At 39.7% G+C, this 25354-nt stretch overlaps 1 protein-coding gene and 1 long non-coding RNA gene across 2 annotated transcripts in view; one reads left to right on the top strand and one right to left on the bottom strand.

Moving 5' to 3' along the window:
* LOC143739475 (uncharacterized) overlaps positions 1 to 25094 on the top strand; it is a 48553-nt gene extending 23459 nt beyond the window's left edge. The window contains exon 3 of the long non-coding RNA XR_013204210.1: positions 25072 to 25094. This is a non-coding gene — a long non-coding RNA (uncharacterized LOC143739475). The remainder of the gene's footprint in view (positions 1 to 25071) is intronic.
* The window catches only part of anos1b (anosmin 1b), a 93290-nt gene that overhangs the window by 27370 nt on the left and 40566 nt on the right, over positions 1 to 25354 (bottom strand). The window contains exons 3-7 of the mRNA XM_077231966.1: positions 17118 to 17180; positions 13868 to 14075; positions 12875 to 13059; positions 10357 to 10486; positions 662 to 858 (exon numbers count right to left, since the gene is read on the bottom strand). Of these exons, the coding sequence (XP_077088081.1) occupies positions 662 to 858; positions 10357 to 10486; positions 12875 to 13059; positions 13868 to 14075; positions 17118 to 17180 (783 nt within the window). The remainder of the gene's footprint in view (positions 1 to 661; positions 859 to 10356; positions 10487 to 12874; positions 13060 to 13867; positions 14076 to 17117; positions 17181 to 25354) is intronic.

Raw genomic sequence — 25354 nt, 5'->3', positions numbered from 1 at the left:
AAAATCTGTCAGCTGAAATAGGTCTTTATAGGCTACTGTTCAATAAAATAGATTGCTTTCTCAGACATAGAGGTTATTGCATTGTAAAAACAAATTACCTAATCATAACCATTTGAGAGCTGTGGCTTTCAGGAGAGCGCTTGGACTACAATAAAATATGCTGATCACTAGGCCAGCTGCGTCTTTGTTTTGCGGTCGTTGTGGGGAACCGACTTCATTGGCTCTAGCACTTTACTACATCACAGGTGGGGCACATGAGTCAAACACCTGCGAGGCTGACCAGTGAAAACATACGTTTAAATCCTTAAACTCAGTTGCAGATTTAGCACTTCCTGGGTCTGACATTCCAAGACTGAAACCAAGAAAAACAACTTGGGGAAATCTCTGCCCTCTCTGAGGGTTCAGGTTCAACTTTATGAGGGAAAGGTAAGAATTGTGCTCTAACCTCGACAGCCTCAACAAGATTTTGGCCTCTATCCGCAGCCTCGGTCTGGCTTAATTTTCTTCTTCATTCTTCTGCAATGAACTTTCCACATACATAAACACTGAACGCAACCCCCTACAGGTTCACAATTTAGCAGAGATATAAAAGTATGCACAGTATTTGAGTGAATATGCCAGCAGAGGGGTGAGACAAAGGGCTGAGCTCAGGAGGGCTTACCCCATCTGTGACCCGTCCGGCCCGGCTCTGGCTGTTTGGGGGTGTTCCTCGAGGGATCCAGGTCACTTTGTAATGGTGGACCCCCAGGTCGCTCTCGCTGGGGGCCTCCCACAGGACCAGGACACTCACCGTGCCGTCATGGCGAACCGTCTGGTTCCCTGCTCTGGCATTCTGTGGGGTCTCTGGGGGAAACGGATCTGAAACAGAGATGGGACAGTGCTTCTGTCAAACCACTGCTTTTCATCACACTCCTGTCAGTTTGTTTGTGTTCACCCAACATGACCTGGAGAGAACCACACTGAACCAAAAGAAACATCAGAACTTGGGCACAAGACAGGAGAATAACTTCAGCAGGGCAAACAATTGATTGACAACTTTACTGCTCATGTAACATTTTCAGCGATATGATTTTTCCATTTTTTGACACACTAACAGCTTGTGATTCAGTGAATGCAGCTCCACACACACTTATTAAGAGAGCAGGCATTCTTTTTTTTGGATATTGTTTTTAAATTGATTTTTCATGGATAGGATCACATACAAAGGTTTCTACCCAGTTAACCCAGGTCCAGGCCACTGACCCTTGTAATAAAATTGCAATCAAAACATATTACCTAAAAAATAAATAAATAAAAAGAGATACATAAAAAAAACCCCACACAGATACAGACATCAATATGAGAAACTTAGGATAAATATACTAACACAAAGATCAGAGGTTTTACAAGTCCAAATTGTTCCCCAAATTAAATTCTTATATCTTGAATCTTTCCATGCAGTTCATCAGCAGCAGAGAGCTGGCATTCTTGAAATAAGAAAAGATCAAACAATTGTTTTCTAGTGTTTCTTGGCTCCATGTGGAGTGTTTCAATAAGCCACCGTAGTGGTCAGCAGGAATAAAGGAGTGTGTGCGTGTGATTTCTTGTTTATCCTACATTGTGAGATCCAAATATCCACACAAAGACAGTAAAACCTGACATTTTTTAAATTGTGAGGACATTTGGTCGGGCCCCACTAGGAAAACTGCTTACAAAACATACCAATGTTTTTTTTTTTGTTGAAAATGTAAAAAGGCAGAAGGTTTTCTGTAAGGCAGGGTTAGGCGATAGTGTATATCATTAGCTCAGTAAAAAAAACATTACGCCTATGAACTTCGGTTCTTATAGAGGTGAGATGGTATGTTTGTGTTGATGTGGCAAAGACAGGGTTCCAGACTTGAGAAATGAGCGTGTGTAAGTGTGCTAATGACAGATGTCCACTGCCACCGCTGGGAGACACACATGATGCCCGCACCAGTGATGCGCGAATAATCCAGACAGAACAAGAGTGTAGACATAACATTCAGTCTGCGCCTCATTTTACTGTAAGCACACCCACCAAACCTTAAAAACAGTTATGACTATAGACGCATAAACATTCACTCATAATTGTGTTTCTTGTTAAGAGCAGTATAATCATTTAAATCTGTTACAAGAAGCACTTGCAGTGACACACACTGAACAATTATAAGATCCATGCAATATTTTACATTTATGAAGAGGGGTGCATATGCCATATGCCTTGGCCTCGCTGCAATCTCTTATGAATAAGCACTCTTTAGCATACTTTTAATTATATAATTACACATTTGTAATGAATAAGTTGCAGTTCAGTACAACTAAAATATATTAACTCCAAAAGCAGTATCGAAAAACACACTACAGTTAAAATTTACTTAGTTAAAAGTACTTGACACGTGCTTTAGTATGTTAGTCAAAAGATCAAAATAAGTGTGCTTCTTTAAAGCATGACAAAAGATTATTAACAATGATTATTTAAAATGTATTCTAAAGTAAAACATTCAGTTTGACATTATTTCAAAGTGCACGTGTTAAAAAGTGTACTTAAGTATTTAAAGAAACAGCCGTGATTAAAATTGTACTCTCTTTAAGTAAATTTAAGAGGCCTTTTGTTTCATTCAAGGGTTAGTTCATGAGGCATGAGCATTATTAATAGTGATAGTCTTATTGAACAAAAATAATGCTTTCCATTCGGTTTCAAACACACAGCACAAACTCTGTTTCCCATTAAAGTAAAAGGCCAGCTGCTTTACCTCGGAGGCCAATCATTGTGCTTTCATTTGCATTAACCATGACAGAGGAAAGCTGCATTGATATGTCAGTTTAGCGCACATGCTAATGTCGTGCCTGTGGGGCGCTTCAGAACACAGCGTGTTTGGTCTGCGGATCCCATTGATGTCGGTTTCATTTCAGACTGGGGGGCAGCGACACTTTGTATTTGTTCTCACAGAGTCATTAAGTCACGCAGGATCCTTCATCTGCAGGTTTCCCTCCAGCAACGGCAGCCACGCGCTCGACCTCTGACCTCAACCATTCTCAATTCGACCCCTCCCAACCCTCGGACTTCACATCCTCCAGGCTTAAAGGTGCATTGTGTAATATTTCTGAGGATCTATTGACAGAAATGCAATATAAGATCCATAACTATGTTTTCAGTGGTGTATAAAGACCTTGCATAATGAACCGTTATGTTTTTATTACCTTAGAATGAGACATTTATATCTCCATAACCGCGGGCTCCTCCTTCTATGGAGGTCGACATATCAGCGCTACAGAGCACGTTTCCTCACTACCTTGAAAAAGAAGTTTTCAGTGGTGTATAAAGGCCTTACTTAATGAACCGTTATATTGGTATTAGCTTAGAATGGGCAGTTTATGTCTACACACCGCGGGTTCCCTTAAATTGAAATGCGCCGACATGTTTCTACAATGCCCCTAAACGAACAAACGCGTTTCGTTACTATGTTGCTCTTCGTGCAAGGAAGCAAGCTTAATTCAGCGAATAAAACACTGACACAATGATGAACAAGTTACAATAATATTTGCAATAACATATAGTTTTACTGAATAATAAAGTAAACATAATTTCTTAATTTATCCTTGTAAAGAAACCTCATTGCTGAACTGGCTACTCTCTGCTGTCTCAGACGATGACATATTTTCCTGTCGGCCACCGTAACCTCTGTTGGTTGCAATTCGTAACCTCACCACTAGATGCCGCTAAAAATCACACACTGCACCTTTAATGTAGGAGGAACCAAATCCATGTGGTAGAAAGTTCTTTCCAAGTTCTCTCCAGCATGTTCTGTGCAAATTTCGTGTTTATGTGTCAGTGGGTTGTGGAGATAATATACGAGATATTGCTTCAGCGTTGGAGCACGCTAACATCCGTTCCACTTTGAGATAGTGTATGTTGACTGTCCTGACGTGAGGCAGAACGGGTATTGAGAAACAGCTTGGATGACACTCCCAGAGCATCAGTGGAAGATGTCAGACATTTCTCACACTGCTTTTATTCTTGCTCAGTTTAGCACACGCTCTCCAAGAGTTTGTAATCTTTCAAAATAGCAGAAGGTTTGATTCCAGTCGTTGTTGGCAGCGGGTCGAGTGTTGCCTCAGTCTGTGTGTAATTATATCTTGGCCGCGGTGTTGCGCTCGAAACATGCCAACGCAAGCACCCTGAGGTCTCCAATGATATGGCCCGTATCATTCAGATCAGAGAGCATTACAGATATGAAATGAAACAAACTGGTACCAAAAACGTTTATGTTCATAACCGAAAGCCCAGTTTTGAATCTGTTGCTGAGTTTGATTTGAGCTTGTCCAGAAGGATGTTTTCAGCATCCATGGAAAAGCTTATTTCATACTATTAGAAGCATGTTTCACATCTGACATGCTGAGTACTGGCCAGATCCCGGGCGCAGGAGGTGTTGTATCTGTGTCTGTGTGTGTGTGTGTGTGTGTGTCTGCAAACCCTCACTGGGAGGATTTCTGGGGTTTATGGCAGAGTGGTTTTCCAGAGGTGATCAGGACTGCTGCGGTCTCGGGTTCGTCCTTCGGGGATTTGCACATTCTCTGCACTGTGTCACAGACACAAAGCCTTTAGTGAAGTGTAAACTCAATCCTGAATGGCTACACAAATGAGAAAATAGTATATTTAAGCACAGTTTAGTCATATGTACTTAAGTATAACTAAATGTATTTGTGGCACACTATAAATTGGTTTACTTAAAGTCTGTTACATTGGAACAACTAATTTTGTACTAAATGCATTTTAGTTGTCCAAAAGTAGCAATGAAGTTGTATTTAATATACTTGTTTGTGATAAAGTGGAACTATTCCAAGTACACTTTAAATATACTCTTGTAATTAAGTTTTGAAATGCAGAATTCGCTCAGCATAAACTTCAAATGTATTATGGTGACATTACAATTGCAATTCAATTACACTGTAAGAGTATTATCAGTATAATAATAATGTATGTTCAACACTCTTACAGTGTAATTGAATTTGTCTGTAAAAGACAAACTCTTAAGCAGTGCCATTATTTATAAAGATTACTTTATTGTAGCCTATTTGAAGCACACTATAATGATCCCATTTGCACACTTCAAGTTTACTTGGGATGCCATTTCAATGTGTTTTAAAATCACTAAAAGTTTATTATCAGTATAATGTTAATGTATGTTCAACAAACTTTTAGTGATTTTAAAACACATTGAAATGGCATCCCAAGTAAACATGAAGTGTGCAAATGGCATCATTATAGTGTGCTTCAAATAGGCTACAATAAAGTAATCTTTATAAATAATGGCACAGCTTCAGAGTTTGTCTTTTACAGACACCCCAGTACACCACTAACTTACTTATCCAGAGAACATCAATGAGACAACGGGAACAGATATTTGTACATTGAATGTAAGAACCACTACGGATGGTCTTGAACACGGGCGCTGCCACACAAGAGCACTCGTTTTACCAGTCGCACCACCAACCAGACATGCAGCACACACAACTGGGGTTACTTTGTGTTCCTTCTTTACTGTTACAAGTACTACTTTAAGCTAACAGATTTTCCATCAATGAAAGCACAAATGATATGGATTTAAAGACTGCGAATCGCAGAGAAAAGTCTCAATATAGGCGCAGTAAGCGGAGCGTGAAAATAAACACAAAACTGTATAGAACATAAAAGTGTGTTCAACTTCAAGCTGATTAAGAAATAAAGCCAGCAGACACAAGTCGAGTCAAGTCACCTTTATGTATATAGCGCTTTTTAATCTCTCATTTGAAAGTCACGTGTCTAGTATCTGTAAAAGCGCATTATTCCATCTTAAAAATATATCTAAATTACGTCATATGCTCTCATTGACAAATGCGGAACAATTAGTTCATGCGTTCATGACCTCAAGGCTAGATTATTGTAATGCTCTACTGGGTGGTTGCACTGCACGCTTAATAAACAAACTACAGCTGGTCCAAAACGCAGCCGCTAGAGTTCTTACCAGGACCAGGAAGTACGATCATATTAGCCCGGTTCTGTCAACACTGCATTGGCTCCCTTTTAAACATTGTATACATTTTAAAATATTGCTGATTACTTACAAAGCACTAAATGGTTTAGCTCCCCAGTATTTGAGCGAGCTCTTAACGCATTATAGTCCTTCACGTCTATTGCGATCTCAAAACTCTGGCCAGTTGATAATACCTAGAATATCTAAATCAACTGCTGGCGGTAGATCCTTTTACTATTTAACACCAAAACTCTGGAATAATCTTCCTAACATTGTCCGGGAAGCAGACACAGTCTGTCAGTTCAAATCTAGACTAAAAACACATCTCTTTGGCTTAGCATACACATAACACATTATAGACTTCTATAATTCAATGTTAGGCTGCATAGTTTAGATCAGCCGGAACCGGGAACACTTCCCATTTCCCCACATACTTTGTACATCATAAGAAGGATGGCGTCTACGCTAATATGAGTCTCTCTGTTTATCCCCAGGTTTACCGCAGTCTGCCCGGATCCAGGCCATATCCAGATCTGATGAAGGACCATCGCATGGACACGACGACAACGCATCCCTGAAGTGCCAGACTCATCAACACTGTGAAGGCCTCATGGACACCTCAACAAACTCGTCTCCATACCGGCGTGATGACTCCGACCCCTAACCAGATGAACTGGATAAATATTGTGAAAGTTCTGATTCAATCTGACTTCTGACCTATTATGCCGCCTAAATCATAATCATACACTGTTCGTTCATTGGCCAAAGGAGGACTGGCCCCCTGACTGAGCCTGGGTTCTCCCAAGGTTTTTCTCTCCATTCGGTCACCTGATGGAGTTTTGGTTCCTTGCCACTGTCGCCTTTTTTTCCGCCTTCATTCGCCATTGGCTTTTGGCTTGCTTAGTTGGGGAGATTTAACATTTAATTTTAAATTTAACAATACTATTACAACTTTACTTTCCTGTTATCTCTGTAAAGCTGCTTTGAAACAATTTGTATTGTAAAAAGCGCTATATAAATAAAGGTGACTTGACTTGACTTTACAATGCAGTGAATTTCTTTCACCATTTCAAACTGACTCTATGTTATTTTCTTAATTTGTCACAATTACATTTCTTTACTATATCTTTGAAAAGTGTTCTAGAAATAAATTTGAATTGAATTAAATTAAACAATACCTGATATTCAAAGTGTGGGTAAATTACTGAAAATTTTAAATTTTAAAACTTTATTATTATTATTATTATTTTGCAACTCAAAAGACATTTCCTGTAAACTTTTATCTATACTATTTTTATACTCAACAAGTAGAACTCAAATACAGTTCATTTTATTGTACATTAATTATAACAGGTCAACAGAGAATTCAACAAAAATAAATGACTAAAGTAGTACATAAATATTTAACAAATTATATTGTTTTATTTGCAAATTGCTCAATGTTACATTTGCAATGTAGGCAAAAGTTGTGTTTGTAAATTCTGCCATTACAGCACAACTGTTAGCAGAAACAAACTAGATGTTTCAGTTTATGCCTCACATTTTCTTTCATTTGCACAAAAAGAAAGTCACATCTAAAAAAAATTCCATAGCATCATCTAAAAAGAATTTGATCATTCTCAGATTTGAAATACATGGTGAGATACATGTCTTTAGCTGCAATGAGTTTCTAGACTCTCAAGGTTTCCTTCTAACAAATGTGCCAAATCTTCAACAGATTCCCAACAGTGACTCTAGAGAGATCGGCTGTTTAGCAGAACTACAGCAAAACGGACTGTTGATGGATTGCATTTCACAGCCCGTGAAAATAAGGCGAGGAGAGATTGACTTATCAAACATATACAAACATACTGTAGCCCATGGGCGTCCGAAGCAAAGAAAAGTGTGGCTCCTCCCCCAGAAAAATGTTACTGGAATAAATGCCATTTAATGTATTCTGGTGCCTTTTATTTAAACAAGTAAACTAAACTCAGCTTCACGTCGTGCATTAAATGCACAGCTATCCATGGATTATCCCGATGCTGACCATGGTCATTTGCCAGCATTGACAACTTAAAGCTGTTATTGATGTTTGCAACGCAATATTTGACTGGAAGGGTACAACGGGCGGTTATTTTCGTCAGTTGCGGCTCGTGGAGAAATATAATGATTCAGCAGAAATGGAGTTTAATTTATTAGGGCATTCCTCAAGTGGAATGGATTTGACTGACGGCGCTCTGAAAAGTGAACAGACATATGCGCTGAATTAGAGACGGTAGAAGTGAGTGGGTTCAGTATCATTGGTCTTAAAAAGTGTGTGGGTCTTGTCCCACACATATACAATGGTTCACCCATTCTGTAGCCAATATTTAAGCCTATGTTAAAATCACATATAAAATCACAAATAAATATTATTACACAGAAATATTTTCTCTTGTGCCATAGTCTTAGGTGAGAACTCATACAGCGGCCTTGTTTACTTGCATGATATGAAAGCATACAAACAATCCCCACAGACAAAAATTAATATGTCTTTCATATATCTACGGGATCATAAGATGAGTTGCCTCATTCATCCCTCACTCAGACTATAGTTGTTGGGCTGAGTGAGTATTATGAAGTGGGCATGCTCTTTCAAAGCTTTCATACAGTTAGTTTATATTATATATACAATGGTTGGGTATATTTAATATATAGATATTTGTGTGTGTGTGTGTGTGTGTGTGTGTGTGTGTGTGTGTGTGTGTGTGTGTGTGTGTGTGTGTGTGTGTGTGTGTGTATTCTTAGTGCTCAGAGAACATCATTATGATAACCACTTTTAACAAGTTTCAAACATGTTGTAGATGGAATTAAAAACCCAGCCAGTGTACTTTCTTAACTTTCTTAAAGATGAATATATATTTAATCCTTCCCCAATTGCATTTGTAAAAGGTATACTACTTTACAAATTAGTTTACAAAGTGTACTAAGCTTGTGCTTGATGGAAGCATGAAATAACTACATTTACAGAGTATTTTCAGGTAGTACATAGACATGTCAATGTATTTTTATTATGGTATCGGTGCATCCCTAGAAGAATTTAAGAGATAAATTCATAATCAGATGCTGGACGGAGCCTTACACAGCTCCTGATGGGTTCATACATGCATAAAACGCTTGCCACATCAGATTACTGCTCTGAGATAATATTGAGCATATCTTCAATCTTGATCCAAGATGGATTTTCCAACCCAAATCCAAACTCGGGGTCCAAACCGACACCTGGAAACGGTCCACAGCCCCTAAGCCATATTTGACCAAACTATTACATCTGTCACATGTTTTATTCTGTTCAAAATAAATATATCTTAAAATTACTTCAGAAACTATTTACTTTGAGGAGTAATAGATCCAAGCAGCCAAACATATGGGAGGGATGATAATAGTGCCATACAGGAATCAAATCAAAACCAAACAAGGCTCATATTATACGTCCACATAGTCCTCTTTGAATCCTTAAGTCCCCCTGTAGTCAATAATTTAATTCCTTAAAACTCATCTTTGATCACCCATATTTAAAAAATTCTTCCTTTCTTGAAATATCTTGAATGTAACTCGACACCCTTGCCTCATTTAGTATACGAGGTTCTGTGAATATGCAAATGAGCCCCGTCTCCACTCACTCACTCACTCACTCACTCACTCACTCACTCACTCAGAGATCCACTCGTTGACGATCACACATTGATCTGATTGGTTACAAGGTAGTTTGTGACGTCAGAAACACCAGCGATTTCAAACCGTGTTTTTGAGACTGTCTTTAGTTCACTGCAGTTTTAAGCAGAGAATACTCAGCAATGCTGTCGACTTATGAATTTACACATAGTTTGTCTTAAAGCATATTAAAAACACCACATAGACATATAAACAAAATTAAAAGCTGGATTTTCACCACAGGGGGACTTTAAATAAAAGTATGCTTTCTCAGTACTCAAATTTCTCATTAATTTAAATGTTTTAGAAGTATTTTTCATTGTTAGTTCATGTTAATGTATATCATTAACTCATTTAAACAAACGGAACCCTATTGTATTATTGTAAATTGCGCTGTGTGAATTATGATGACCACAATGATCAAGTTTGTAATATGTCCCTTTCAATAATTTCTGACTGTTATTAAAGGAAATACTAAATGTAGTAACTCAGAAGCTTGTGATGCAAGTTGTGAGAAGCTTGAAAGATGTTTGTGCAGAATATCGACCTTTGAAACCGTGCATGTCTAACAGGAAGTCTATTTGAATTCATTCTTATTGCTTCCATCATCCAAAACAAAGCAAGAGTTTTTTCCATCAGAAAACAACGTTTTGCTGAAAGAGCTTTTTACCTCGTACAGAAAAGAAGTGCTTGCTGGGAGTGGTGAAGCCTCTTGTGCCCTGACTGTTGACGGCACTAACTCGAAACTGGTACCACCTGTGGGGCCGGATGTCCTTCAGCACGGAGCGGTCCTCCATGGTCTGAAAGAGGGGTCAGAGAGACTTTAATTAAGACGAATCCGCTCGTGAAGAGCTCCATCACTGCGGTGCGCTGATAAGAGTGGCAGTAATGACAGCTTGATCCAGCACAGGGAGATCTCTCTATAGAGCCTGTTGAAAAGCACAGCGCAAACGTCCCTATCCATTACATCACAGATCCCACCGGGAGCTCCGGACGTGCACAATGAGCGGCCTGTTCCTCTCAATGTGTCTTAATCTCCCGAGAAGACCAGTCGCTTTCAGAACTGCTTTAGCGCTTATGAAGAAGAAACTCATTTACGTGCGATTTTACACACACACACACACACGTACACGCACACACACACACACACACACACACACACACACACACACACACACACACACACACACACACACACACACACACACACACACACACACACACACACACAGAGACACACAGAGACACACACACACACACACACACACAGAGACACACACACACACAGAGACACACACACACACACACACACACACACACACACACACACACACACACACACACACACACACACACACACACACACACACATACACACACACACACACACACACACACACACACACACACACACACAGAGACACACACACACACAGAGACACACACACACACACACACACACACACACACACACACACACACACACACACACACACACACACACACAGAGACACAGAATTATTTTCAATTCAATGTCAATGTACAGCATCTGACTTTCCCTCAGTTTAAAAATAAAAAATGTCACCTTTGTGAAAAAGAAGTACACTTTAGCATACTTTAAATCAAAAGAGAAATCTTTTTCTTCATAAATTTGCCTTTGTCTTTTGACATATAAGAGGTTTTTGAATCATTAAAACATCCTGCAAATTTCATCATTATGAACAAAACATTTATTTAATTAAGCTCCAAAATCTGTATATAGTTTACATTTTTTTGTTAAATGTAATTAGCTGAATTTAAGATTGCTTTTTTAACTCACTTAAGAAGGACTTAAGCACATCTTTATTTGTCATTTTATAATTCTATTGTCTGGCAAGCAACTATGTAAAACTAAAATATACTTTAATGTCATTGAAACTTGTATATGTATTTAAATATATTTGTAATTACACATTTGTAATCATGAAGTCGCAATTTAGTACATTTAAAATATAAAAACGGAAAGGCCTGGTTTCACAGACAGGGTTTAGATTAAGCCTGGATTAGGCATTAGTTCATTTAGGATATTTAAGTAGTTTTTATAAATGTGCCTTAGAAAAAAAACATTACTGGTGTGAATCTTGAGAAAAACAAAGACATATTTTAAGATATACCAGTGCAAGTTGCTTTCAGTTAAAACAGCTCAAACATGCATTTTAGTCTGAGACTAGCTTAAGCCTTGTCTGTGTAACTTGGGTAAATATAAGACTGAATAACACACTACTATTAAAACTATAATCAAGTCATTTACATGTGCTTTAGTATGTTAGTCAAAACATCAAAGTAAGTGTACATCTTTAAAGCATGACAAAAGATTATTAAAACTATGATTTAAAATGCATTTTAAAGTCAAATGTTTACCTTACTACAAAGTAGACTTGTTAAAAGTGTTCTTAAGTGTGTTAATAATCACAGTCATGAAAGTGTCTCTCTTTAAGTGCACTTAAGTAGTCTTTCATTTCATTAATACTATATTATCTGCAAGTATAGTTTAAAAAAATACATACTTTTAAGAGTTGAAGTAAACAACAAGTGCACATTCAATTAAATTAAGCACACTTTTTCACAAGTTACTTACAACTAAACACTATGAGGTGAAAGAGGTGAAATGACCAAGCACTTTACCAAATGGTAAATTGGTAATTGATTTATTTAGAAGGCGGGAGTTATTCCGTCATATTCATAATAATATGAGTTCACCGTCTTTGTACATCTAACGTCTTTGCTAATACTTGGTTATAGTAGTGTGAGAGAGGAACAGATGGATTGAGTCTATGGCTTCAGTCAACCATAGAGGCACTGTGTCTAACTCTACAACACAGTATATTATAAACACTCTCTAAATGCTCTAAACATCACAGACTCATTGCTAATGAACCATATGATCATATTAAATAGTTCTACCTAAGTAAACACAAAACAGTGAGTATGAATGTTATGGCCATTCACTTTATTACACATCTGTTAAACCTAACAGAAAGGAGGTTTTCTCTAAGAAGAGTCCCTGAAAGATGTTACTAGGAGGTTTGAAGTATTATGTGTAACAGTGGGTTGAAGATGTCCTCTACAAACCCCAAACCCACATGTCTTTACTCTGAATAAACTCGACGCTTAATCTTAATCACAGCCATGTGTCAGTGAACATTTACCATGAGAGCAGTCTGCCAGGCCGACGCTTCGTCCTCGCTGGGGTGAATCCCATGATTCCACCGCCTCTGAAGAATATAAAGCACCGGCTCTACAGAGACGTTAAACTTGGACATCCACGTCACCTTCAGATGGCCCTGCTGGTCCTCTGAAAAGGAAATGTCTCTCCTTGGCTTCAAAGGGACTCCTACGCAAAAATAAGAAAGTGAATGTGTTAGTTTTTTTCTGAATCCAGTGAAGACTGGTGACTGGTAAATCAGCTAATCAGGTCAAACTTACAACGGTATATAAAAAACCTCACTGAGCATTTAATTCTTGACTTTACAAACAATAGTAGACACAGCTGTGAATTAAATTTGGGTGAAAGAAAAATAAGGATGTCTGCGATGAAGGATATAATGAAAAAATCTAGTTCAAATGCATGTGCCAGACCTTTGTAATCTAGCAGTAATTTGCTATTCATGTTACTTTCATACATTTGAACTGTATTTCTGTATTAAAATATATATATATAATATATATATATATATATATATATATATATATATATATATATATATATAAAATACAGATAATACAGATTTTAGTGAATACATTTTTAGCCTTTTCCAACCAAAAATGTAAATTCTGTCATCATTTACTCACCCTCATGTCGTTCCAAACCTGTATGACTTTCTTTCTTCTGATGAACATAAAAGATGATATTTTGAACAATGATTTTCCCCAAACAATGGAAGTAAATGGGAACCGAAACTGTCACCAACATTCTTCAAAATATATTTATGTTCCACGCAAGAAATACATGTTAGGAGGGTGAGTAAATATGAGAAATGTTTGGATGGATTATTCCTCTAATGAGGCCCTAGTCTTTACTCAAGATCAAATTCATTGACAATTTGTTGCCAAATTTTTTCAATCCAAAATTTTGACCTGAATGAGTCACGTGATGTAAATGTGAATAACCCATTCCCAGCCCAGCCTGCAGTGTGTTGTACCTCTGTAGAGGTTGGCGGGTGACTGGCAGGTGTGTCCGCACCCGTTGGAGCAGCACTTCTTGAAGCCGGAGCACTCTCGGTCGACCGCACAGCCCTCCACACAGGCAGCGGCGAAACCTGCCGCCCGCTGGGCCGGGGGACAGTCCCCCTGCTTCTGGAGCCGCAGCGAGCGCACAAACTCAGCGCTGGTCACACACTCGTGGTGCTTCTGCCCACCGTACACAGACAACCATCAAACGCTAGATTTTACAAGCAATATTACAGTATACATTACATGTGGATTTAAATTGGAGGGATTATTTGGAGATATTAAATATCACCCTCTGAACTCAGAATTTTATTTCCCTTTAAACAATTTTACAGTACATAAGACGGGATTAGTTTAACATGGAGAGGTGGGGTAACGTAATTGGTAACACTTTACAAAAACAGGGCTTGAATAATCATGTACTAATACCTGAATTAATAGTTACTTCAACATGAACTCATGATTAGTGAAGATATGAACTAATCATGAACCCAATGAAGAGCGATCCTTAACTACGACAGGAGTCATAATGATTCATGCATGAATAACAGCAGCCGTAAACATGTTAGTACATGTTTGATAGTTAATGCATTAATTAACGTTTAGGGGTAAAATAAATCAATCAGGCTCTGTAAGAATAAATAAGAAGTAATCTAAATATGAATTAAACATATGATTTAATAATGCCATAATTTAAACTGTAATATCATAATCTTTAAACTGTAAGTTCATATCTTCACTAATCATGATTTCATGTTGAAGTAACTATTAATTCAGGTATGAGTACATGATTATTCATACCCTGTTATTGTAAAGTGTTACCAAGTAATTATTACCAGAGCTTCTCAGTGATTTCAGTCCCGTCTGAATGTGCCATCTCTGTAATCATCATGGACAATGTCAGTAAAGATTACGGCGACTTTTACCTTCTGTTAAAAGGTCCGGAAATATTACCTCAGGTAATACTAATCCTGTGTGAATAGACCCGCTGTAAATATGAACATACATATTCCCTCATTTCCTGTTTAAAAGTAGCTTTCCAAGGTTTTTCAAGTATGGAGGCGCTTGAATAAGCATTCTGTTGAGTTCTAGGTGGTGGGACGTCAGTGGCAAAACTAACTGGTTTATATATATAAATATAGGTTATATGTGTTTGCGCATGTGATATCAGGACGCAACATAATAGGCACACACTCTAAAAAATCTTGGGGTATTTTTTCTACCCAAATCCTGGGTTGAGCCTTTTGGTTCCATTTTTCCCCCCAGTGTTTGGGTAGTTTTTGTGTTACCCAGCTCCTGGGTCAGAAGAAACAATTCAATGTTTGGGTAGTTTTTGTGTAACCCAGATCCTGGGTCAGACATAACAACCAAGGGGTTGAGTTATTTATTGTGGGCTTTTTGTGACCTCTTCAGGAGGGCGCCGTTACGGTGGAAACGGGACAACAGAGACTGGTCGATTACACTTGAATTACTTCTAAAGTTTCGTTTTTACTTCTAATATTTGTTTAAACAAGCTTAAATGTATGCAATATGTATTCAAAACTATATAAAATAGCTGTACTGTAAAATATGATCAAAAATAAAGGAATTATCATGCAAACCAGTGGTTGTGTGGAGATTTTTTTTTTAAAGTTTAGAGGATCTAAATGAATCCGTAAACATTAATTAATGTATGAAGTTTAAAAAAGCTAGTACTCAATTAATCAACCCAGTATAATGGGTTAAATCTTTATTCTATTTGCCGGGTAAATTTAACCCAACATGTGTTCTGCCCTATATTTACCCAGCCCTTGGGTTGAAAACAATCCAAATTGTTTTTAAGCCAGTGTTTTTTAGAGTGTGACGACAGGAAGGTGACAGAGGTGTGTAAATCGAGTTACCCCTCCCACTTCTGCTAGTTTAACTGAGATTTCTTATCCCGTGCGAATTGGCCAGTATTATTACAGACGTCCTGTGGTAAAATCACATTGCTCCATCTCCCCTAGTAAAATGAATCCTATCCGAATAGGGCTAACGTCCCGGTGCTTCATATGTCAGTCAATCCCTGAATCTCTTTTGATTTTGCTTCCTCCCACTCAGGTTAACATTTTATGCTGAAAAAAAGACAAAAATGCAAACCGCTGCTAATAAAGTTAGCTTGTTTTTGTGTTAAATTCTGGAGGCACTGTATAGGGGTTTGTTCAATTCACTAACCTTAATAGCAATAGTAACAGTGATGCTTGATTTAACACACACCACTAATGAGAGGCAGCTGGAAAATCAGGGAGTGACAAAAAGTGAAGGAAAGACAGACACCGAGTGGGACGCAGCGGTTAGACAAAGCCACCCACCCAAACATGCCCGATGAGGTCTCTGTCCCGTCGTGTGTTTGTACTGACTCACAGTACTGTAGTCAAACACACACACACACACACACACACACACACACACACACACACACACACACACACACACACACACACAGCACCTCTCTGAGTCTGAACACACATGTGGCACTCTGGAAACTTCATCTGCACAACATCTCCAAGATTACTCAACTCAACACTTCTGTCAGTCTCAAACAGGCGCATGTTTCTTCCATTGGGTGAATCACAGAATTGGGAAAACAACAAAGGGCTTCACAGCGTGTTTCTAAGTGGCTGTGAAGCATTCTGGGTACTTATTATAACCCGACGAGTCTTACGCACAGCTTAACCACACAGCGCGTCCATCTGATGGACCTCAAGCGTTGAAACACTTCACGCTGACGGTTTAAATTAAAGCTTTGTTGGGATAATGATCGCTGAATTTCAACAAGATGTTAACAGTTGTTGCGCTCGCTGTGAAGAACAAAGGTCTGGATGTTAATACAGCGCTTATCTGCTTCGCTTCAATAACGTGCTGATCTCCGCTGAGGGAAACGTAATCTCTGTGTTCAACTCTGGGGACACGGGATAAAAGGGCCATAAAATCACATCGGAATTCGGAGAGTCATTTAGTTTCCGCTTCAATTTGGACTCGACTGATGCACAGAAAACCTCACGCATGCTTTGATTGCGGAGCGTGACTCCATGGCTGTGTGCTAATTCATCTCATGCAGGCGTACGCTCGTCTCAGAGGTATTCTGTTGATTTGCCTGGTTTTTAATCAGAGAAAGTAGCCTTTCTGTCACGGATGTAACAATCTACAGTCAGCACAAACATAAGGCAGGATTTTAAAACAGACTTTCTGTGAGAGACTTACCTCGCAGGTCTTGGGAGACAGGGCCCGTCTTGTTTCCCATAATTCCTTGCATGGTTGTAGGCACTGCAGACAAACAAATAAACAGACCTGAGTATGGCCTATAGGTTTTAAATCCATGGAGAGACAGAACACGCAAACATTTGCATGTGAGCACAAGGATTGCAGTGTCACAGTACAGCGGCCGCTCAAACTGTGTTGCATTGTGTAGACCGCAGGACTTCAAACTAATGTGACAAGCTGCTTGAAATATTGACAGATCGATGAATATTTCATGGGTTGCAGTCTTGGGTCTTAAACTTGACCCTGTCTAAATGTTGCTAGATTCAAATACGTTTATAAAACATAAATGATCCCATAATTTACTCACCTTCAAGCCACCCTAGGTGAATATGACTTTCTTCTTTCAGCCGAACATAATCAGAGTTATATTAAAAAGTACCCTGGCTCTTCCAAGCTTTATAATGGGAGTGAATGGTATCTTAGACTTTGAAGTCCAAAAAAGTGAATCTATCCATCATAAAAGTGCTCCACACGGCTCCAGGCAGTTAATAAAGGCCTTCTGGAGGGAAGAGATGTGTTTGTGTAAAATATCCATATTTATAACTTTAGAAACTACTGGCTTCTGGTAACAGCTGTAGACGAGTCTAGTTCTGGCGGAAGAGTGACCTCTGAACAGACACATGACGGATGACCTCTGACCCAACACATGACGAGTGACCTCTGACCCGACGCATTACGAGTGACCTCTGACCCGTCATGACGGATGACCTCTGACCCGACACATGACGAGTGACCTCTGACCCGACGCATAAAAGGTGACCAATGCATGACGAGTGACCTCTGACCCGACGCATGACGGGTGACCTCTGACCCGACGCATGACGAGTGACCTCTGACCCGACACGACGAGTGACCTCTGACCCGACGCATGATGAGTGACCTCTGACCCGACGCATAACGGGTGACCTCTGACCCGACGCATGACCTCTGAACCGACGCATGATGAGTGACCTCTGACCAGAGGTCACCCGTTATGCGTCGGGTCAGAGGTCACTCATCATGCATCGACACATAACGGGTGACCTCTGACCCGACGCATGACTGGTGAGCTCTGACCCGATGCGTGACAAGTGACCTCTGACCCGACGCATGACCTCTGACCAGATGCATGAGGAGTGACCTCTGACCCAATGCATGACGAGTGACCTCTGACTCGACGCATGACGAGTGACCTCTGACCCGACGCATGACGAATGACCTCTGACCCGACGCAAGACGATTGACCTCTGACCCGACGCATGACGAGTGACCTCTGACCCGACGCATGATTTTTCTGACCCCAGCACTTTTATGATGGAAAGATGCACTTTTTTGGATTTCAAAGTCTAAGATACCATTCACTCCCATTATAAAGCTAGAAGGGCCAGGATATATTTTTTATATAACTCTGATTGTATTCGTCTGAAAGAAGAAAGTCAAATGGGTGAACTAACACTTAAGTCACAGGTTTAGTTCAAGTCAAATGACAGAACGAATAGCTGTCACGTCATTTCGAAATCTGGTTCTTTTTGGTGGTTCTAAAAAGCTTGCTAGTGCGAACTTTGAGGAAAACTTTTCACTGACTGTTCAACACCTGACTGCACTCTGATGAAAAGATATTTTCCAGTCCCTCATGCTGTACTTGCACGTACTGCATGAGTGGTATGTTGTCATTTCTATTAATATGTGCTCCAAAATAAAAACTGCTTATGTCCTGTGTAACTGCAGGTTGCTGCACGTAACTCCTGCTCCAAGCGGGATTCGAACCAGCGTCAACCAACATGGGAGGCAGCAGACTAACAAGAGCACTAAAGGACACAGTGTACCTGTACACTTCTTACAATACTGCCTCCATTACACCCCTAACCCTCAGTCGTATCTGGGTCACGGCACCAGCAGAGATTAGATGAAATATGTGCTGCATGCTTTTCTCTCAATAACAACATAAACACACAACAAAACTGACAGCGGTGAGAAAACAGCAGTTCAGATAGCATCTGATCATAGAGATGTGGATGTTTACATGAGCTCACGTTTATTTAGAATTTCTCTTTCAATTAGAATTACACTTCAATTTCCACTATAAAGAAGCTCTCCAGTGTGTTCATGTTTTTACTCGCGGACATCTGACCTTGACGGACTGAACAGAAGAAATGAACCGGAGAAGACTTCCACCTCAAAAAGGGCGGAGCCTCAGAGCCACACCCACCTATTACATCATAACCATGGACCAATGGTGGTTTGAAGGTGTTTACCATCCAGAGCAAACTTTCCCAGAAAGCCGGTTTGATAAGCTGTTTCAAACTCCGGAAACAAACTCCAAACAAACTTTTTTTTGGCCTGATTTTGTTGATTATGATGTCAAACCAGTTCATTCCTCGATTTCCCTTGAAGTACATCGGGGCTTTTACAGGAGCAGTTCCAGTTTCCATGTAGCGTACTGTATATTGTCTCATGCTGCTCATAAGTTTGTCCATGATGAAAGTTCAATTTCTTTCCCCAATGAAAACTGCTCTAATTTGATGTAAGAGTAATTATCTTGGCTTTGTTCTGATGTTTTAGTGATTACAATGGAAAACGATGGAGAAATATTGGATATTGACTGCACCATCTGCACAAACAGATTCAATTTTATTAATTGGGTACAAAATGTGGTCAATCCCAAAGATCGGATTTGTGTGAAGAACAAATCCTTCAATATACAAGGATTCAAACATTCAGTACAAAGGATGAGCACATTTGTTCCGTTTCAGAATCAAGTGCGTTTTCCACTAATGTATAATGTAAGCTCTCCGTTCCCTGAGATGCTCCTGTCGAACCCCTGCTGGCCCGGCCTCCAGTCGCTCATGTGCTGGAACATTCACACACATCTGCTGTGTGTTACGTGATGGATTATTCTGACATCTGCCCCCATCTATCCCCCACCTGAACAGACAGCTTTCATTTGGCTGAACTCAAAGTAAAGACCATGTTCAAGAAAGAAGAAAACAACCTGAAAATAGGAGAGAAGAGAGACATGGAATGAGGCTGGTTTCACCTTACTGCAAAGATAATCTTATTATCAAGATAATCAAAGTCTAAATCAGTCGATTAAAATGGAAACAAGGATTCTGTTCAAAAAATGTTAATCTCTTAAGATAAATAAGATTTGTTTTCCTTCTGGTGATTCTAATTGTCCAGCCAATGCCCATATCACTACAGACCGACAGTCTGCAGAAAGGAAAACAACCAAACTAATACTATCCAATACTAATACCCTCAAAAAGATGAAATATACCAAAATAAATTTTTCAACAAAAAAAAATCGGCCTGCATAACACTCTATAGTTCAAATTATAATCAGGTACTTTAGTATGTTAGTCAACACTTCATAATAAGTGTACATCTTCAAAGCATGACAAAAGAATTAAAACATGATTTAAGGCCCTGTCCACACGGAGACTCGTTTAGCTGTAGGCTATACGTAAAAATTTTGTATCCAGCGTTTTGGGAGACTGAAACCGCTATTTTTTGAAACCGGGTCCCAGAGTGGATAATTCTAAAAACGACACCCTTGCGCTTTCGTGTGTAAAGCCAATCCATATATTTTGTGAAACGATGATGTCATCACCCCACGTGTCGACTAGTCAGACAATGCTAAGTCACATAACAGCGACAACAACTGCGACATGCTTGTGTTCGTGCTGCAGAAGCTACTGAGCCTCTTTTATTTCTTTCTTTATTATTTAGATAATAACCACATGCTCACCGGTAAAACGGCGTTAAATTTCTCTGTATGGTAGGCCTAAGTGTTGAAGCCATTAAAGAAAACATATTTAGTTTCATATTTATGTTTAAATAATGTTATATTTTAATTTAATCTATTATGATATGAAAATTTAACAGCATTGAACAGTAGGCCTAATCATAAGATGCGCAATTTATCGGGAGACATAATTTTGACCACTTCATTAAGTTTTGTTTTGGATAAAGCCTTTCTTTAAAGTGAATTTCGTTTTGTATAAATTGTATCTTAATTTTAATCAATGTTTCATCAACCAATTGTCTGGATTTAATAAATAAGAAGCAAATATAGCAGACAATATAATCAGGACATGGAGGCGCCAGCGCGATATAACTTGTATTTTTCGTGAACTGGAGCTCGTCCCATAAATGAACAGAAACTCAGAAATATATCTATAGATAGCTTGAAATGAGAGGGAAAGCTCTGGCTTCGTGTGGATGTAGCCTAAATGTATCTTAAAGTAAAACCCTTTCACTTGACATTATTACAAGGTGCACTTTTAAGAAACACTCATGAAAGTGCACCTAAAAAGTGGCCATTTATATTGTCTGCAAATACTGTATTTTAAATTATACTTTTATTATTTGAAGTACACTACAAATGCATATTCAATACAATTAAGTACACTTCTTTTTCAAAATGAGATTTTTAGATGTGACTGTTAGTTTGTCGAACAATGGCAAACAATCTTCTCCTCAAGCCCCTCCATACAACAAGCAATATTTGTTTACCTTTATCAATCAAAGATTATATAGGAATGTAAATTCATGAATTGTCAGTTATGATGTCCCGACGGAGTGTTTTAAAATTTCTGTCTATTCAGTTGAGGTCAGTATAGCTCCTGTGTGTTATACATACACACACTCACACTCACACAGACACTCTGCCTGTGAGTCATCAATATGACAGCACACTCCTGAGAGGAAGGGGTTGATGGGAGAGAGCCAGAGGTCTGGACTGCATTACGGGTCGGCGTCTCCCTGCGTTTGGTGAACTACACACACACTGCGGCAGGGGGTCAGCGCATGGAGATCAGTAGCTGGGACACAGGTTATCACTGACTAATTTCCCTCTGGCATTACACACATGCGATTGTGGGATATGATGATGGATGAATGAGTCAAGCATCTGCTGCTTCTGTTTATAAAAGATCTCAGCGAGACAGTGAAGGAGGGAAATCCTCTGAATGCAGGTTTACCTCACATTTAGGCATTTACAAGGTCAACTATTGAGTTTATCTTATGAGGGGTGCTTTAAAGGGGATGAATGAAGTGATGCTTGCTGAATTTTAGTGTACTGAGCTTTTCCTAACAGTGCCTTTTACAGTGATAACGCTCACATACATGACAGAAAAAAACCGCCTATATTGAGAAAGCTGAATAAGACAAGAAATCATATGCAGTTAAATACATACACCACATGATGTGTTAAACCACTTTCTCTTCCCTAAAAAAGAAAACTGAGTTAAAGTTAACATGATGTTTTGTACGGTTTTGTTATGTGCACGTAAGACACTGCAAAAGTTAATGTAAAAAAAATTCAAAAAAAAGGTAGTTAAAACATGTTAATAAACAGTTTCCTCAATCTTGTCACACAACAGAAGGGAACAGACAGTTAAGAGGTAATATATGTTTATTTAAGCAGAGAGAGGATGATAGAGTGAGTAACTCCAGGTGAGTAACACAGGAGGGTGGTCGGTGCGTCTTGTGGAAAGGACGAGACCAGTCAATGAAGTGAAGGTGATGATGGTAGATATAGGGTGCGTTGATGAGGAAGTGCAGGTGCAGTGAATCAGTTTACAGGTGATGATCTGTAGCAGGTGTGGTGATGGCTGACTGAGTGCAGGTGGGGGCCAGGAGGGATGCTGGGAAATGTAGTGCTGACGGGTTACTGAGCTGGTTACTGTGACAGTACCTCCCCCTCCCGTCCTCACGCAAAAATGGTCAAGTGGCGTGGAGCCGACAACTCGGGGGACCAGTGGAGTCTCTGGACCCGGGACAGGGACTGGAATCTTCTCTAGACTCTGGACGAGGACAGGAGACACCTCTGGACTCTAGACAAGGATGGGAACAGGGGACTCAGGCGCGGCGACGGCCATCTTGACTGAGGGCTCAGGCGTGGTGGCCTTTCTTGGGACAAGACTCTGGAAGGGCGGCCTTCTCCCTAATCTGGTTCAATGACTTAATGATTTTCATTGTTCAAGGGGCAGGGGACTGCAAGACGACTGAATCCTTCTGTGTATTCAAACAGATAGTGGCTATTTTGAGCCACCGCTGCAATCTATCCTGCAAGTTTGAAACTCATCTTTTCTTTTGGTCTGGTCTTCTGTCACACAACAGAAGGGAATGGACAGGTAAGTGGATTGGTATTGATAGAGTGGATGATAGAGGGAATGAAATAATGGAGTTAACTGCAGATGGATGATCAGATGTTGACTTGGCTGAAGTCAAGTCAAGTCAAGTCATCCTAATTTATATAGCGCTTTTAACAATGTAGATTGTTTCAAAGCAGCTTTACAGAGATAAACATATAATTTAAGGTAAAAGAGATTGGTTTGGTTTTATAGTAGTTCTTGAAAAATGTTTTTTCCAGCTAAAGTGAGTTTTGATTGATTCACTTCCGTCTAAATGATCATTTGTTATTAAATTAGGGGCCGCTTAGACGACACCGTTCTCTCTAAATTGACTTTAAACGTGAACCTGTGATAGACGCTGATGGCTTTAACATGCGCATTAAGAATTGATTCTATAGTTATGTGCGTTTGAATATATGTACGCAGGTTTGTAATTCCTTACAAACCATGCCTAAACAAACTACTTGTCTTGTCTATAAATTTTGATGCAGAATTTTATTTTATCTTATCACTTTGGGTAGGTACGCGAACCAAAAAATTCCACAACGCTTTATCTGTAGAGTGGTATAGGGATCCTCCATAGGGAGAGGCTAGTTGGCACTTCAGCACTGCATTGTCATCAGTTCCAGGCGAAAGTCCTTCGTCAGATCTGGAAACGGCCTGGATCCGGCAGGCTGCAGGAAAACCTCGGGATAAACAAAGACACTAAAATTAGCGTAGATGCCATAAGGGTAATGAATGTTCTTGTAATGGCAGAAGGAGACCGGGAACTGGATCCAGGTCGGGGATGACCAAAGACAGAAGACAGAAGACCACTGTTAGTGGTATTATAACAAAGTGGAAGGAATTGGGAACAACAGAAACTCAGCCACGAAGTGGTAGGCCGTGTGAAATCATAGAGCGGGTCAGTGCATGCGGAGGCTCACAGTGCACAGAAGTCTCCAACTTTCTGCAGAGTCAATAACTACAGACCTCCAAACTTCGTGTGGCCTTCGGATCAGCACAAGAACAGTGCGCAGAGCTTCATGGAATGGGTTTCCATGACCGAGCAGCTGCATCCAAGCCTTACATCACCAAGTGCAATGCAAAGTGTCGGAGGCAGTGTTGTAAAGCACGCCACCACTGGACTCTAGAGCATTGGAGATGTGTTCTCTGGAGTGACAAATCATGCTTCTCTGTCTGGCCGATGGATGAGTCTGGGTTTGGCGGTTGCCAGGAGAACGGTACTTGCCTGACTGCATTGTGCCAAGTATAAAGTTTGGTGGAGGGGGGATTATGGTGTGGGGTTGTTTTTCAGGGTTGGGCTTGGCCCCTTAGTTCCAGTGAAAGGAACTCTTAATGCTTTAGCACACCAAGACATTTTCAACAATCTCATGCTCCCAACTTTGTGGGAACAGTTTGGGAATGTTCCAGTTCCAACATGACTGTTCACCAGTGCACAAAGCAAGGTCCATAAAGACTGGAGAATGGATGGAATGGATGAGCGAGTTTGATGTGGAAGAACTTGACTGGCCTACAAAGAGTCGTGACCTCAACCTAATAGAACAGCTTTGGGATGAATTAGAGCGGAGACTGGGACCCAGGCCTTCTCGTCCAACATCAGTGCATGACCTCACAAATGCGCTTCTAGTAGAATGGTCAAAAATTCCCATAAACACACCTTGTAGAAAGCCTTCCCAGAAGAGTTGAAGCGGTTATAGCTGCAAAGGGTGGGCCAACTCCATAATGAACAATACGGATTAAGAATGGGATGTCATTAAAGTTCATGTAAAGGCAAGCGTCCCAAAACTTTTGGCAATATTACTGTAAAATTTTGTTCAACCTGTAAAACTAAAAATGTTGCATTTCTGGCAATTACAGCTACTGTTTTTTTTACCGTAATTTTCACAGATTGTTTTTACAGTGTGGAAGGAAGTGGAGGGCTTGTGAAAATGATCATTTACAATGCTGTCTCCATTGCCAGTATATGCAATCTTTCAAAAACTGTCAGTATGGTAAAACTTCTCAGAGAAGTAAGTTCATCTTCACAGCACTGCTGCTACAGATATGAATTCAAATTGG

The sequence above is a fragment of the Siphateles boraxobius genome, unplaced genomic scaffold (assembly GCF_051911475.1).
Source record: "Siphateles boraxobius isolate OS27281-9 unplaced genomic scaffold, OSU_SipBor_1 160, whole genome shotgun sequence".
NCBI lineage: Eukaryota > Metazoa > Chordata > Actinopteri > Cypriniformes > Leuciscidae > Siphateles > Siphateles boraxobius.
Note: the sequence above shows the minus strand (reverse complement) of the source record. Positions and strands in the feature narration are given on the sequence as shown.